General features: G+C 38.2%; 1 protein-coding gene across 1 annotated transcript in view; it reads left to right on the top strand.

Moving 5' to 3' along the window:
• The first annotated feature begins 265 nt into the window (after window positions 1-265).
• Window positions 266-18,232, top strand: part of LOC125241807 (LIM/homeobox protein Lhx9-like) — a 40,412-nt gene continuing 22,445 nt past the window's right edge. Inside the window, exons 1-2 of the mRNA XM_048150450.1 lie at window positions 266-327; window positions 17,796-17,967. Coding sequence (XP_048006407.1) covers window positions 17,888-17,967 — 80 coding nt within the window. The 5' untranslated portion in view covers window positions 266-327; window positions 17,796-17,887. The remainder of the gene's footprint in view (window positions 328-17,795; window positions 17,968-18,232) is intronic.

The raw sequence follows: 18,232 nt of genomic DNA, 5'->3' as shown, positions 1-18,232 counted from the left end.
TGCTTAAAGTTAAAAATCAATAAGAGGCATATTATGAATACGCCGTTACAACTCAAATTGTCATGTTTGAACTTCGAACGCGGCCGTATTCGAATACCGGTTTCATCTCGCTTCGCGCAACGATTTTTTTGGTATCGAAAGAGACGTCCGCGTTCTCACAGTTATGGATTCGATTTCCACGCGCCGCGTCTAGCCTCCCGATTGGTCATCGCGCCGCGTGGGCGGGGCCTGCGTCTGGTCTTGGCCCTTCAGTTTGAGAATTCGAACAGTGCCGTGCTCCGAACAGCTGAATGCGTATTGTGCCGCGCAACGTTGCCAGTTCACCAGGTAAATTTAAATTTACGAATTTGTGAAGTTTTGCGTGGCATTTGAAAGTATGACTTAGGTAAGTGTTTAGTTTCGTGTCATGACCAAAACGTACATTTCCTATTGGAATCTTATTAGAATTTTCTCTTATCAGTCTTTGGTTTTACTTCGTGCTAAGAACTTCAGAGGCATTTTAGACAAAAACCAGAAAAATCATATTTTTAATTTTTTATAACCACTGATGTAGCTAAAAAGTAATGAGCCGCTATTTGAAAATAATATTATTAACTAGGTTTTGCCCTCGGCTTCCTGTCAAATTCGAAAATTGCAGAATGCTCCATACAAACTTCCACCCCCCCCCCACATTTTTGAAAAGTGGGGGGTTAGAAAGAGACAAAATTAGCCTAAGTCACTCTCCATCCCTTCAACTATCTCCATTTATAAAATCACGTCAATTCGTCGCTCCGTTGCCGTGAAAGGCGGACAAATAAACACACACACTTTCCCATTTATAATATTAGTATGGATATTAGTACGGATATGGATTAGCTCGCTAGCTTAGCTAGATTCTTACGGCCTTCATCTATCGAAGGTAGATACTAAGCTTCCTCTCATGTTTTGGAGAATACTTAAGGTTTTTTTGTGAACCATTAGGTATCTCTTAAGTACCTATATACCTAGATACTGATGCGTCAATATGCAACCTTCTATTGTTTAGTTGCATACCTATATCAAGGACGATATAATACGGGACAGTCAAAGCCCATACAAAAAAGCGTACCCATGAAATATATGGGCCTTTTAGGCTTAAAAGTCTTAAAACTAGATGGCGCTGTTTCGCAGCCTGGAAGTGGCCTAAATCGTATTTTCCCCAAACATTTTTCGTGTTTTTATTTTTTACAAGAACAAATGATATGCTTCTTAATTTTAATATCATGATAACAAGTAAATACACATTTTGAAAAAAAAATAGTGGCCATCATCAGTGTAGTTATGATAGTATTTAATAGGTGGCGCTAAGAAATTGAGGTACACTTCTTAGTATGAAGATTGTAAATCCTATAATCATCGTTGCCTATGGCAATGTTGTACCTAGCGAAGAGAAGTTGCAATGTTCTTCTCACGTTTTTATGGATGGTTCTCAGTTTTATTTTATTATTTTATTTAAATCAAGCTACATGGCTCATACATAAATGACAAAAATCAAAATACGTAATAAAATAACTATACAATTTAAAAATTAAATTAAAAGCCAAGCTTAAATTTCTATGGCAGTTGATGACATACATACATACATATAATCACGCCTGTATCCCATAAAGGGGTAGGCAGAGCACATGAACTACTAAGTTTCAGTACCACTCTCGGCAAAAAGGGGTTGAAAGAAATCTAAATTGTGACATTGCAGTGACAGGTTGCCAGCCTCTCGCCTACGCCACAGTTTAACCCATATCCCACAATCGACTTCTACGACACCCACGGGAAGAAAGGGGGTGGTGAAATTCGTAACCCATCCCCACACGGGGCCGGGGCAGTTGATGAGTTGATAATAAACGCCATCAGGGTGCAACTCAAACATCAAATGAAGCGATCATCAACTGTTGAGAACATTGCGTAGATATTTAATACCTTACTATTATATATTCTGTGCTAATACATCAAAGTCAAAGTCAAAAGTCAAAGTCAAAATATTCTTTATTCAAATAGGCTTACAATAAGCACTTTTAAATTGTCAACAGTGTACAATATTCATCTTATTCTAAATATCAGAGCAATTTATTAGTGGAATAAACAATATTGAGTGGAAGTGGTTTTAAAACTACATTGAATTAATAAAATTATATCAATCTAAATTGTATAAAAAATATGGAGCAGATATTTTGGGACATGTTTTTTTAAGGTGCGATGGAAAGTGCTCTCTTCTGAGTGGAATGACACCAACAGCCCAGGATTTGGGAGAATCAGGTTTTATTTTGAACTCGCCCAAAAAACCAGGCGGGCAATTTAAAATGTTACTGTGGTAGAGACGGAGTTAAGTATGTAGCAATCAACAAGATCCGGAAAATTCCCATACTTACTGTAAATTAATTTACAAATTAATTTAAAACTCGCATAGATTACCATTAAGAAATTTCTCTTTTAACCCTTAAATGCGTGAATTTTTCTTTTAACAAGATATTAATATAAGTGATAGACAATGGTTTTCTTGACTCTGGGAAAAATGATAAAAAAATATTTAAGATCGATTTTTATACTAAATCAGTGTTAGAAGTTAAATAGGCCAAATCTTATTTATATAAATATATAGTAATTGGTAAGTTCTATTTAGAAAAAAATACTACTATTAAAAAGGTACACTATTTGTGGAACCTCTATGATAAAATGTTCAAACATAAACTAATTACTAACTCCGAAAAAATCAGCCTAAATCACATACTAAAAATCACCATCGTCCGGTTTTTTACACTTTTCCGCCATTTCATCTTAATCCTTAAATAATAAATAGTAAATCATTATATTATTCGATTTATTTAATTGTTTATTAAATAATAATAAATAATGAATAATAATTAAGCAATAAATGTGATTTTTGATAGCTACATATCGAGCCACGGGCCTTCAAATATATGATGCATATACAATTATACATATACATCAGCATGCATTTAAGGGTTAAATCAGGACGCATTGTTCTCAACAGTTGACGATCGCTTCGTTCGACGTTTGAGTTGCACACTGGCGTTTGTTATCAACTCATCAAACACCATACAAATCTGGAAGCCTGGCAATACATGTGCAAAGAAGATTGTTTGTAAACTTCTGTTTGGTGCAATACCAATACAATGTCTATATCCATTAAGCGCTCTTTAAACCTAAACCAATAATCGTTTGTCGTTTTCTCTCATGTCCCTATTTTTTTTAACTAATCAGACGGCGTACCTACTTATTATGCTTCCAATTTTATCACTTATCACTTATCACCACGTGGATTAAGAACACTCTGTCACTCTCACACTGACATATGTGAGTGTGCACGGGAAAACGTCCCACTTTGTCGATTGCTATAAAGCCACTTTGTCAGTTTATTATATAAAGATACAAGTATATCTCGCCTTAATTGTAACCGACAAAGTGGGACGTTTTACTAAACACACTCACATATATTATTTTCCAAAGCGTCACGGATACATGTGTCGCTTAACTTCAAATTTGGGTAAATCTATTCTGCTATAAGGTTCATTATCTTTCATATCATATTACATTTTTTATATATTCAACCATAAAGATTTACCCAAGTTTGAAGTTAAGCGGCACAGTAACTTTTTTATGAATAAGGGGGGTAAATACGTAGCTTGCTACAGTTTCTATCGACTTGAAAAACAAGCCTCGTCTATTCCACTCCATTTCGATAGTTATACAATTTGATTAGAAGTCGAATATTCTGGCAATTTTCTAGCAAATGTTCAATTGAGTGCAAATCAAATGGGTTTCACTTGTGTTCGCGTTTTAGGCAATTTTAGCGTGATTCCGGGAATCGTGGATCAACGCGCGTGTTTACGGTAATTTGCATACTTAGGATTTACCGGAATTAGTACGGAATTGTGAGTATATAAATGGTAATATTGCGCTATCGAAATGCATGAAGATGAATGACCGTTTTACTGGATGATTAAATTGTTTGCGAAACATTTATTACGTTTAAATTACCTACTCGTATTGCCAGCCAGCGTTTGCTTCAACTTTTATTACTTATCCACGTGGATAAGACCTGTCAATCTCACACTGACATACTTGTCAAAGCGTAGCATGCCACATAGAAAAGTGATAAAATTGGAAGCATACCTAATACGCCGGCAGGAGAAGGTTTCTCCCATTTACATGAACATATTTACATAATTATATAAGAAACCGAGCTCATATAACCCGGCAACCTTCAAATCAAGAGTGAACAGGCATCTTCTGGGCGAGCTCACTCCATCGTAGGCCACGTCTTTGCCTTTGGCTAGTCTGTGGTCAAGAAAAAGCCCATTTATAATAAAAAAAAAAGAAACTAAGACTAAACTTAAAAGCTAGCTAATGTCTAAAATAGGCCTTTGAAGCATTGTACATACCAAGGATACTGGCGACATTTCCTCGCTGTATCGCAATGCTGATACGTTGTGCGAGGAAGTCGCCAGCTCTTCGGTCACCAGTTTTACGTGGGGTCGGCACATTTCACTCTCTTCCGGGTCTTTTTGATGGTTGATTCTCAACAATCTTAATCCTAATCTAAAATGTCACCCCCGCAATTTAAAACGCTAAAACCAAAGAGGATCGAGTATTATAGAGAGTTACTGTCGAAGTAAAATGTGTAATCACAGTGCATGGAATGCCATCTCTTGACACAGGCTTAAAACTTTTGAACCTCAGTTTTGACAATTTGGCCCATGGATATTCTTAGCTTGATATGTTTTAAAATGTCAAATATTAATATTAGAGCCATCTAGCTGAGCGTACCCCAAAGGTGTAATGCCATCTAGGCTAACGTACTTTTTCCTGTATAGTACTGAGGTACGTTTCTTTCTTAGACTTTATCTGTCTATACGGAGTTATATAGGTATGTCTTTGGTTAAAACTCAATGGTACAGTAAGCAGTTTGTATGCAAGGGGGTCTACTTTTCTCTGCAGCTGACTGTACAGGCTATATGCGCTTTCTTCATACAATTAATGCTATTTTCTGTAGCGTTTCCGCTAATCGCTATCCTAACGTATCACCAAAGACATATGTAACTCCGTATAGACCGATAAAGTGTAAGAAAAAAACGTACAGAACCATAAAGAAAAAGGTACGTTGACCTAATAGCGTTACACCTTTTGGGGGACGCTCGGCTAGATGGCGCTAATATGAATATTAGACATTTTAAAACATATCAAGCTAAGAATATGGGCCAAATAGTCAAAACTGAGATTCAAAAGCTTTGTCGAGTTTAAGCTTGTGTCGAGAGATGGCAGTCCATGCACTGTGATTACACATTTTACTTCGACAGTAAATCTCTATAATACTCGATCCTCTTTGGTATTACTCATGGTAGCCCCACAGTTTAGTGGTGAAACTGTAAAGCCTTCACACGGCCAGGTTTGTGACTTGCAGCCTTTTCGCTTTAGCCGGAGCTGTAATTATGTGCGTGTCTGCTAATTGATCTCATTAAGAGAACGATCGGGTCTCCATACACACGGGGCCTCGTTTTCCTCTCTGGATCATCATCCTCCTTGCGTTATCCCGGCATTTTGCCACGGCTCATGGGAGCCTGGGGTCCGCTTTGACAACTAATCCCAAGATTTGGCGTAGGCACTAGTTTTACGAAAGCGACTGCCATCTGACCTTCCAACCCGAAGGGTGACTAGACCTCATTGGAATTAGTCCAGCTTCCTCACGATGTTTTCCTTCACCGAAAAGTTTTCCTCTCTGGATATTGGAATTAATTTATATACAGTTTGTATTTAATTTGTGATGGCGTTTTATTTACGGCTGTGCCCGTTTGATCTTATATACTTCCACCCCCCCCCCCACTTCCCTAAAAGTGGGGAGTTAGAAAAAGACAAAAAGTAACCGCAATAAAATAACATTACATTACCACACCTTAATTGGTAAGAGTGTGCATTGCCTATTCTTTTTTGGGAATATAGGCACGAGATTAATGAGTATCTAAAAATATGCAGGGGAAAATGGGAAATGCATTGGTTTGGAGTAGCGGCCGCCACTTTTCCTCTCAGTCTCGAGCTAAATGTGATCGTGGGTGACTAGAATCGTTTACCGACAATACCGACTTGATTTATGTGGTTCGTTGGTAGATTTTGAAAAAGTAATACCTTTACTATGAGTTTTGACGTTTATGAATGCGTAACTTGATGGATTAATTTATGGTTCTTGTATGTAATCGTTTGGGGACGCTGTTCAGTTTCTGCATACAATATCGTTTTCGGTAACATCAACAAACTCAGCTCTAAAACTTATGGTAGCACTGCAGGGCTTAAGATGGACGGCTGTTTGTCATTTGTCATCATGTCTGTCACGTTTTAGGCACTGGTCCCACCGCGAGCTATTAAGCTATGAGCTATCGGCTATAAAAACGAACAAAAGATAATCCTCCTTGCGTTATCCCGGCATTTGCCCCGGCTCATGAGACCCAGGGGTCCGCTGTGACAACTAATCCCAAGATTTTGGCGTAGGCACTAGTTTTACGAAAGCGACTGCCATCTGACCTTCCAACCCAAAGGGTAACTAGGCCTTATTGGAATTAGTCCGGTTTCCTCACGATTTCCTTCACCGAAAAGCGACTGGCAAATATCAAATGACGTTTCGCACATAAGTTCCGAAAACTCATTGGTACGAGCCGGGGTTCGAATCGAACTCGGGAAATATTCATAACTAGTATAAAATACCTACCCTCGGTATAAATTGAGTCGGGTGTGCATCTCGGTCCCCCGGCAACGAGGGAGGGGCCTGGAGGCTGTCCCCGAGCCGAGCCCGGAGCCCCGGCGGCGCACACGGGCCGCGGTACTCGCGAATAACTGCCAAATACTGCCGCTGGCTGGCCAAGTTACATTTAGAAAAGAAAAATCATGGGATTTCGTTGATTTTTTAAAGTGAAGTACCTAAAGGCTACGAAATAGGTACGATCAGATTGCGACTGTGATCTGAAAAGTTGTGCAAGAATATTGCCGAAAGCTGTCACTGATTTCGCTGTGAATTTAGCAAAAGTTTTGATAAAACTCAAGTCTTTACTATATTTCCTTAAGTGAGGTGACAGTTACGATACTTACAGTGTTTTTGTAGTTGTGATAAGAACTGTTGTGTGTGTTTATCTGCAAATACTGTTGTCATTGTTTTGTATACAACTAAGTGAAAAACAATCGGAAAAATCTGTAACGTCACTGATTTGTCCGTTTCAAACTTAAAAGGTAAGAAATAATGTATGACCTCGCGGATAAAGTCAGCCCACGATAAGTTTGCAACGATGTTGGTAGTCCTGATCTAAACAGTTTTAAAATCGACAACCATTTTTTTTACGTCACTACCATATTTTCAATAAAAACATTCAAATGGCTTTAAAAGGGTTAAACAAATATAAATAAAGCGATTTGAACGCTTTATTACTTTTTTTACTTAATCAATAGTTTAGTTGCACGTGTTGTAATAAGTAAATTTGACTGAAAGCGAAACAAATTCATAAATTATTAGCTTGATCGTTAAAATTGCATTTACCATTATTTTATACGTCGTAGAATTAAACGTGTTAAGTCGGACCAATCTTACTATGCACGGTTAATTTTCCATGCTATAAATTGTATCAATGTCAGAATTAATCTAAATAATAAGATTTTTTATATCACAAAGCTAGAAGAGGAACACAACACGGGTCTAGTATGTTCTAGTGCAATTTCACTGCAGTTTTCTGCAAGGTGCAGTGGCCTGTTTCATAACAGTTGCAGTGAGGAGGCACACTCAAAGGTTATGACAGATGGCGCCACCCAATTAGTCCATTGCACAGATAAATAATTTCATACGTGAGAGCGAGAAGATGATATTTCTTTTCTCTCTCTCACATATGAATGTCAGTGACGAGCCTAGACACTTGCACAGGCGCCGCCTGGCGGGATAAATGTCAGTGTGCCTCCTCATTGTCGCCTGACAGCGTCAATTCTTCGTTCATTGCCTGTTCAAGTGATGGGTACTGAGTGATGTTAATGTTACTTATCAACCTAGAAATAGGTACATAATAGTCAGTGTCAAGTGTCAATGTCACTGTGAAGAAGACAGTAATAGTTCCCCAGTTGGTCCCTGCTCTAGATTTGGAAAGATATCTGCTCTACTGTGCCACAGTATAATAAAGAGTACTATCGTACAGTATGGCCACTCCCGCTCCCCGCTGAAAGTACCGCCCACTACCTCTCGGCTACCTCACAGTTACCGCCTGTCAAAAACGCGAACAGTCGACCTGTCATATCTCACTCATACCACAGAATATATAATAGTACAAGTACAGAAGGCTCACTCCTTTGATGTTCACAAAATGCCGCCATTCTAAATTCTTACCTACATTAACAAACGGACCGCACGCGAGCAGCCAACATTGAATTTTATTGCGCCGCGCGAAGGTCGTCGCCAATGAATGGGCCGCGAACTCGCGGCCGCTGACATGTACTTGTAGCGCGGCGATAGATTCGCGGAGTGAGCCGCCCCTGCTCATACAAGACGCGTTCACCTCCACGAGCGTAGACTGTGTGCTAGGAACGCGCCTCTTTCATATATTTGATCGACTGTGTTCTACAAAAGAAAGCGATATCCATAGTTCCATACCTCTCTTAATAGTCTTAATTGTTGTATTTTCGTCTGTACGAGTAAATCAGCGGATTTGAGAAACATGTTTGCTTTAATAAGTATTTTTGTTTGAGAAACATGCATTTTGAACTGGATACATCCGTATATCGTATTCAGAACTAGTTTTTCTCATATCAAAAATTCGAATTGGGGTGTTAAAAAATTACAGAAATATATTCTACTAGTTTTTTCACGCGGCTCCGCTCGCGTGATATTCGAAAATTGCGGATTGCTCCATACAAACGTCCATCCCCCATTTTAGGGAAGTGGGGGGTTAGAAAGAAACAAAAAGTAGCATACCTACTCGTATGTCACTCTCAAGCCCTTCAACTATCTCCACTTAAAAAATCACATCGCTTCGCCGCTCCCTTTTACCGTGAAATACAGACAAACAAACAGACACACACACACACTTGCCCATATACCTAATATTAGTATGGATTTTACTTGTTATAGTCTTGTTTTATTATCAAATAGTTCATACTTTTAGTACGAATAAAATTCAACAAAATTCTAATATACCTATTCCTAACATTAAACACAGTATCAAACAATAAAAATAAACTTTTTAGAGTGTTTTCTGCGTAACCGATAACGCCATTAACAACAAGCAGCCGCCACAAGACAAAAGGTCCTACGTGCCTATTAAATATTATTGAGATACGTCGTTCTAACGTAGTATTTGAATAATAAACCTTATCAGGCCAAAGTTAAATTTAATAACCACAGTTTCCCAGTACTTGCTCCCGAATCGGCATTCGTAATAAAACCCGTCGAGATAATGGGCGCATTTTGTATTTTAACACTTTTGTGAGACCGACGAATATAAATAGGTCATGCACATTATTTAAATGTCGATAAGATAACAACACTTAAAATAAAAACAATAATACTAATCATATACTAAACCTTAATCTAAAAATAAAACCGGCCAAGAGCGTGTCGGGCCACGCTCAGTGTAGGGTTCCGTAGTTTTTCGTATTTTTCTCTAAAACTACTGAACCTATCAAGTTCAAAACAATTTTCCTAGAAAGTCTTTATAAAGTTCTACTTTTGTGATTTTTTTCATATTTTTTAAACATATGGTTCAAAAGTTAGAGGGGGGGGGGACGCACTTTTTTTTCCTTTAGGAGCGATTATTTCCGAAGATATTAATATTATCAAAAAACGATCTTAGTAAACCCTTATTCATTTTTAAATACCTATCCAACAATTTGATATATCACACGTTGGGGTTGAAATGAAAAAAAAAATCAGCCCCCACTTTACATGTAGGGGGGGTACCCTAATAAAACATTTTTTTCCATTTTTTATTTTTGCACTTTGTTGGCGTGATTGATATACATATTGGTACCAAATTTCAGCTTTCTAGTGCTTACGGTTACTGAGATTATCCGCGGACGGACGGACGGACGGACGGACAGACGGACAGACAGACATGGCGAAACTATAAGGGTTCCTAGTTGGCTACGGAACCCTAGAAACCTAACTAAACTAAAAAAATATTAAAACCTAGGTGAACTCCTTCTTAGGCATGGGCCTCCGGAGACATTGGCAGCATTTCCTCGCTGTATCGCTAGGCTTGTTCTGTGAGCCCTACGGTCACCGCTGACTCTGTCAGATTTTTCGATATTTCCTTAAATAAATTTAATTTAGTGTCGATACATGTGCGGAAAAAAGGAAATACGAAACGAGTAGCGATGAAATAAAACACGATCGGAAGGAATTACGAACTCTCCTCTTCACACATACTATAAGTTATAAGTTTGACGTGTCTGTCTGTCTGTCTGCGTGTCTGACTATGGCATCGTAGCTCCCGAATGGATGAACCGATTTAGATTTAGGTTTTTTGTTTGAAGAAGTCGGGAGTGTTCTTAGCCATGTACCTATGATAGAAATCGGTCCATTATGTCGGGGATTTATAGAAAATTTAAATTTTGTGGTTATTCAGTACATTAAGCAATTATGGCCCATTGAAAGTTTGGCCTGACAAGAAATGTACTACTTTGTGTTGTGAACTAGTTCAGAAAAAAAACACCATACCTAATAGTACCTATGTAACGAAAAATCCTTTTGAGGGTCTGATATGGCTCGCTCAGCCATACTTTGCCCACTCCATTAGCCCAAACCATGGCATTAGTGTAAACAAATTATTACAGCTATGTTTAGAAGCTATAACAGTTATCGATTAATTAGTCCCGAGTGTTGTTTTAACTTTTTACCGCCAACCTCGTAAAACTATCGGCTGCGCTAAAACGCCGTAAACCTTATCAAATATTATACAATTAGAGCCCGATAGCGGTTTTTAAACTTTTTTTCCATTTTTACAGCCTTTTAATTGGTAGTATTGGTAGTTGATATTGTGAAATTATTACCGATATACGTGTTTTTAAAATATTTGAAACAGGAAAATATTTGTGACTTATCCGAGAAGAGAGCATAACATAACAGATACCAATTGAAAAACACAGTTAATTACAGTAAAGGTGAACTCCCCCAAACATTTTTTTTAATTGTGCTCTTTCTTACAGATAATATTAAAAAGCATATATTAAGAAAGAGAAATTATATAATTTTCATAAGGTACAGCGGCACAAATCCCGACAGGGGACAATTGTAACTGATCCATTTGTCCATTATTACACTTTTTAGTTGAGTTCCGTGCCATATACATAGGTGGACACTCTAAAATATTGTAAAACATGGAAAAAATGGATCAGTTGCATTTTCTCCCAGTCTAAATTGCCCCTCTGTACCTTAAGCACAATTGTCTTTAAAACACTGACACAGTAAAGTTGTGAGAGCCGAATTAATTCTAAATATATATCCATACTAATATTATAAATGGGAATGTGTGTGTGTCTTTTTGTTTGTCCGTCTTTCACGGCAAAACGGAGCGACTAATTGTCGTTATTTTTTAAGTGGAGATAGTTGAAGGGATGGAGAGTGACATAGGCTACTTTTGTCTCTTTCTAACGAGAGCGAAGCCACGAGCAAAAGCTAGTTTAGTATAAAATCTACCAATATTTTGAAGTACTTACATACTACATACCTAACGTTTACGTAAGCATTTCACAGGATTTTTTTATATATTTTTTTAAAATACCAAATAACAAGCCCTCAAGACGCTTAGTAAAATTCCACCTATAATGATCCCACCAACAATAGAAATTAAATTAATAAATAGTAAATTAAATTCCGTGTCGGTTGTCCAATTACAGAATGTTTTTTTGTAGTTTCGGCAGCCATGCACCGTGTCCAACGGACTTGTGATATAATTAATTATTTTCCTATGAATGTTTTGAGCAATGCTCATTGCTACCTTTCCAAAAAAAGCGGCCAAGTGCAAGTCGGACGCTCACTGAGGGTTCCGTACAAAATTATTAAAAATATTTTTATTATATGATGCGGCTAAAAATGTACGGTTTTCGAAATTTGTCCTTTATCTGTGATATAAGACGTTACTTTGTACTTTTAGGTTTTGATACCTGTAGGTTTTGATTCCCTTACGAGTGTCGTAAATATTCGGAAATTTGCGGTAGTTGTAGTCGTTTATCTTTTGATTGCGCTGACTTAGAAGTTTGATATAAATTATAAATTCCAGCTTGATAACTCTTCGCGTTCCTGAGAAAAAGATTCTTGACATACAGACAGACAGACGGACAGTACGGGCAACAAAGTGATCCTAAGTGCATTATCCGATCCGATATCGGATGTCGGACCGATATCCCATACATTACAGGCGCCATCTTGGATTTTTAGGGTTCCGTAGTCAACTAGGAACCCTTATAGTTTCGCCATGTCTGTCTGTCCGTCCGTCCGTCCGTCCGCGGATAATCTCAGTAACCGTTAGCACTAGAAAGCTGAAATTTGATACTAATATGTATATCAATCACGCCAATAAAGTGCAAAAATAAAAAATGGAAAAAAATGTTTTATTAGGGTACCCCCCCTACATGTAAAGTGGGGGCTGATATTTTTTTTTATTCCAACCCCAACGTGTGATATATTGTTGGATAGGTATTTAAAAATGAATAAGGGTTTACTAAGATCGTTTTCTGATAATATTAATATTTTCGGAAATAATCGCTCCTAAAGGAAAAAAAAGTGCGTCCCCCCCCCTCTAACTTTTGAACCATATGTTTAAAAAATATGAAAAAAATCACAAAAGTAGAACTTTATAAAGACTTTCTAGGAAAATTGTTTTGAACTTGATAGGTTCAGTAGTTTTTGAGAAAAATACAAACTACGGAACCCTACACTGAGCGTGGCCCGACACGCTCTTGGTCTTGGCCGGTTTTTCCATTGAAATCCATCCATCCGATATCGGACGTATTTAAATAGTACATTACATCAGAGGCCGGGAAAATGAGGATTTCCGGCCAAGTGGGTATATACGGCCGAGCGAGCGTGCGAGCGAGGCCGGATAGGGATACGAGGCCGGGAATCCGTTTTCACGCCGAGGCATGTATAGTGCTTTTCTCAAACATACAATGAAATAAAAAAAAATTCTCTAAAAGGACAATATTTTATAAAAAAAGTTACTTTGCAGGCCTAGGCCTAAAAAATAATATGAAATCCCTTTACAGTCCTCTCGAGTTGTTGCGCCCAAAAAGCGATACTTCCCAGCCCATTTTAAGGAACGTAAAGTCAATATTTCATTGCATGTTTGAGAAAAAGAAATTGTATGCGCCGCGCTCTCAACGTGTAGCGGGGTCGTTACTCTTGAAAAAGCTCCTCGGAAATGGAGCGAAACATGTCCAGCGTTATATCGACTTAATACGTGAGTAACCCGCTTAAAATATTTTTAAATATGTCTGAATCTCACGGGAGTTCTATACTTAAAATCCAATATCGGATCGGATAATGTGAAAAAGCACTAAGGGTTCCGTTTTTTCCTACGGAACCCTAAAAAGATCGTATCTCAGTCAAAAACAAGTCGTATCTGTATGAGCTTTTAAAACTCCCTTAAGACTTTTTTCACAATAGTGTGTTTTGCGTGGGGTCGCTTTAAAAATAGATTATAAATATAATTAGGTTTTTTTAGACCCCGGAAAACAATGACGTATGTGAGAAGTTTTTTGACTTAAGTTATGATTATTTTGAGCATGCACTTTTGACTGTAATTTACGACTACAGTTATAGTTATTTACTATTCTTTGTACGGAAATTTAGCGTGGACGAAAATAATTAAGTTTATTGCGTTAAATAAGTAAGGTACAGCGGGGCACATCTCGACTGGGGGGCAAATGTAACGGGTCCATTTTTCCATGTTTTACAATGTTTGCATTATTAAATAGAGTGCCCACTGGGTATTTATGGTAGACGTGTTTAGTGGATGCATGTATAAGTTCAACATTATAGTGTAATAATCATGTAATAATGGAAAAAATGGATCAGTTACAATTGATTGCCCCCCAGTTGAGATTTGCCCGCTGTACCTTAACTTACTTTATTCAATATAGAGGTAACATGTAACATTAAAAAACCCGTAACACGATAGTGTATGTTTGGTGTTTTACTTTTGCACTTAAATACATAAATAGGTACTTGTTTTGTTAGAACATTGTTGTTAAAAAGTTTTTTTGGCAAAACGGCAGGACACTCATCTTTGACACACATAAACATCTTTGACATTTATGGACCCTTGACATCCTTCCTACATCCGACATCGGGGAATCGATTTTTGAATTTCGAACGCATGAATGCGCCGTTTGAAAGTCTGTGGAAAACGACGTAATGTTATTTTTGAAAAAGGACGGCTAGTAATTTTAAAACTAGTGGTAATGAATGAGTGAATATTTTTATTTCGTGCAACCATGGAGACATGTTATTAGTAGGACTTACAAACTAAGGGGTTAGTGCATACAATATTAAATTTAAAACAACACAACACTCATTGGGGAATGTAATCCCTCGCAGTGCGCTAAATAGGGACAGTCAACCCTGCCCGCTATCATTTGTAGGATGCTGTTGGGGCTGACGCGCACCATGCGCACCAGGGATGCTGCACGCGCACGCATGGTTGTATAGAAACAGTCTACGCGCGCCGCTGCGAACATCCCCGATGCGCTACAGAAACGAGGCAGCCCCATCAACACCCGAAACGCATTATTGTACTGGACCTTAAGAGCCCTGTATGCCCGTTGCGTATACGACGCCCACAAATTGCAGGTATAGAGGGAAGTACAAAACGCTCTAAACAATGTGACCCTCACCTCTTTAGAGCACCTAGCAAATCTGTAATGTGTAATGTCCACTCGTTTTCGATTCTGTTAGTAGAATTGAAATCGCTAGTAGTGGAGATATTATTGAACGAATTTCACGAAATCGAATAGATCGGTCCCCGGATCGGATAATGTGAAAACGCTCTTTAGCAGCACTAGCCAAATAAAATGGATAAGATAAAGTTACTGTTTCATTCCGTACAAATTTGCTTTAAACTCACATTGAGAATATTAAAATAAAACCGCCCAGAATGACTTGGTTTTTCATTATAATTCAAAGCACATGTTTAAACTTAATACAAACTATTACAGAGCTTTAACTGTGCGGGGAAGTTCAATATTGTACTTTCTCTATACTAGTTTCTTTATAGTTTGGAGTAAAATTATAAACTAGAAATTATAAGCTAAAATCTTAAAATTACAGACATTTAAGCCAACAAGTTTGGAATAAAGAGGACTTATACTCGATACACGACGGTTAATGGACTATTTGGTTAAGAAAGTTTATGTAACCATTCTAGAAACTTGTAAGGCTGCTTTTAGACAGTATTTTTAACCAGGCAGACGTCTGTGATTTTAGAAACAGGCTGTCAAATAAGTCTTACAATAACAACGCCAAACCGCGAAACAGTTTGTTATCGAATGAAAACATCAACATAAATATTTTATACCCTCTATTTCTATACAGTAATATATTTCCATATCATTATTCCATCCTTCTGTATACAATGGGATCATATAACTCATATGTACTCGATCAGAACTAAAAGTAAAACAAAACTTTTCGTTCCGTGAAAACCTTAACATGTTTGTCCTTTACGTCCTTCTAAGGAATAATTCAAGAGATGTTCCTATTTCCAACTTAAATGGCGGTTATCAGAAGGCTCCTTTTCCTAGTAAAATACACATTAGCTTGAGTTAGTTTATGCTGTCTCTCGAGAGTCCTGAGGTCTCAAAGACAATGGATTATTATTTTTTTCTTTTTATTGGAATCGTAAGCGGGCCTATGGTAATACCGGGAGCATTTCAAGTTAGGTAAGAATGGTAGGATGTCTATAGGGATACTATCTATAAATATACTTTTATGTATTTATTCATTTGCCGAGAGAAGCGAAGGTCACTATTGAAAACGTAGTATTTAAAATAAGTTAAATTAGCGTTTTCTTGTGACCTTTCAGAGCAAACAAAGGGGCTTTCGGGGGGCGAAAAAAAAAATTGTAGGTACTATAACAGGTTGGCACTGTTTAACGTAGTATCTAAAATAAGTTGGGTTAGCGTTTTTTTGTGACCTTTAAGAGCAAACAAAGGGGGGCTCGGGGGCGAAGCCTTCCGCATGAAAGAAAGATCAACGTAGTATTTAAGATAAGTTGGGTTAGCGTTTTCTTGTGACCTTTAAGAGCAAAGAAAGGGGGGCTCGGGGGGCGAAGCCCCCGCATGAAATAAAGATCAACGTTGTATTTAAAATAAGTTGGGTTAGGGTTTTCTTGTTACCCTTAAGAGTAACGAAAAGGGGGATCGGGGGGCGAAGCCCCCCGCATAAAAGAAAGATTAACGTAGTATTTAAAATAAGTTTGGTTAGCGTTTTCTTGTGAGTTGGGTTAAGGTTTTCTTGTGATCCTTAAGAGTAAAGAAAAGGGGCTCGGGGCGAAGCCCCCACATGAAAGAAAGATCAACGTAGTATTTAGAATAAGTTGGGTTAGCGTTTTTTTGTGACCTTTAAGAGCAAACAAAGGGGGGGCATGAAAGACCAGCACGTTGTCCATTCTGGAACAGGAAAGACTTTCTTGTAAACAAATACTAATCCGAACTTCCTGGCGAATGAAGTTGCATAAGAACATAACGTTTACATATGCCGCCTAAGGGTTACCAAAGAGAACCAAAGATATCTCGTCCACGAACAAGAACTCTGCATCCTGTCACTGTAGACACTTTCCCTTTTATACTTTGATTACCGGAAAAAGCGGCGTTCTAAGTGTCGGTGACTGTCGACTCTCCTCGCTACTAGCGCATATTTTGTCTGAGTTCGACAAACTAGTACCTACGAATTAGTTTTTAAACTTCAGCTCACAAATAGAGACAACTTGAACGATCCATAATTTATTTTTGGCTTTTACGTGCATTTATAAAAGCGTGTTTTAATTTTCTAGTTTTTGATTATCATGGATTTCCACAAAGTAACGCCTGATTCCATCGATTATTTGAAAATGTTGGATCAGCTGTTCAGAATTATTTTCAAAGGGCCTCGGATTGTTTCCTCACTGAAAATAAATAAATATTATAGGACATTCTTACACAGATTGACTGAGGCCCACGGTAAGCTCAAGAAGGCTTGTGTTGTGGGTACTCAGGCAACGATATATATAATATATAAATACTTATATACATAGAAAACATCCATGACTCAGGAACAAATATCAGTGCTCATCACACAAATAAATGCCCTTACCGGGATTCGAACCCGGGACCGCGGCGCGACGTAGCAGGCAGGGTCACTACCGACTGCGCCAGACCGGTCGTCAAATGTCTTATGATTTTAAAGGACTCGTCAGATCTTCCTTATTGGTGTCAAGATGAAGGTTATAAACAAAATTTCATTGATTTACGTTTTACTCCCAAAAAATGTATTTGTGGTTGATGTGCTGACGAAAACTTTCCAAAATTGTGAAATTTTCAACAAATAAAAATTCTGTAACTTTTCTCATCTTTGTATGGATATTGAATTTTGAAACTTTCCTTTCATCGTTTAAATTCATATATTTCTTGTGAAACTTTCATGAAATTTCCAAGAACCTTTCAATTTTTTTAAAAAGATTCTGCAACTTGTGCATCAGTAACTAAAACATAAATAAGAACTTTCTTAAAACTACTAAACTTATCATTAAATGTATCTATCCATCCAGGACAAGACAAGATGGCCGCCTCGCCCGCGTCTCAGCCAGCCCTGGACCTCGTCATTTGAGACACACAGCGCCATCTGCCGGAGCAGGCAGCGATGCTCAAGGACAGGGACTCCGAGGGCTCCCCGGGGGTTCCCGACGAGTGCGCGGGCTGCGGGGGGCGGATACAGGACAGGTGAGGAGGGGGGAGATACAATGTCCTCAGGAAGATCTCAGCCAGCTGTGACACAGCGCGGACCTTGACATTTGAGACACAGAGAGGTATCTCTCGAAGCAGCTAACAGGTAGGGTACAGGACAGGTGAGGAAGGTAATCGATAGATCTGGATCTGCCGGCATGTTATGCTTCCAATTTTATCACTTATCTATGTGAATAAAGTACGTTTTGGCAAGTATGTCAGTCTGAGAGTGACAGATGTCTTATCCACGTGGATAAGTGAT

The sequence above is a fragment of the Leguminivora glycinivorella genome, chromosome Z (genome assembly GCF_023078275.1).
Source record: "Leguminivora glycinivorella isolate SPB_JAAS2020 chromosome Z, LegGlyc_1.1, whole genome shotgun sequence".
In the NCBI taxonomy this organism is placed as follows: Eukaryota; Metazoa; Arthropoda; class Insecta; order Lepidoptera; family Tortricidae; genus Leguminivora; species Leguminivora glycinivorella.
Note: the sequence above shows the minus strand (reverse complement) of the source record. Positions and strands in the feature narration are given on the sequence as shown.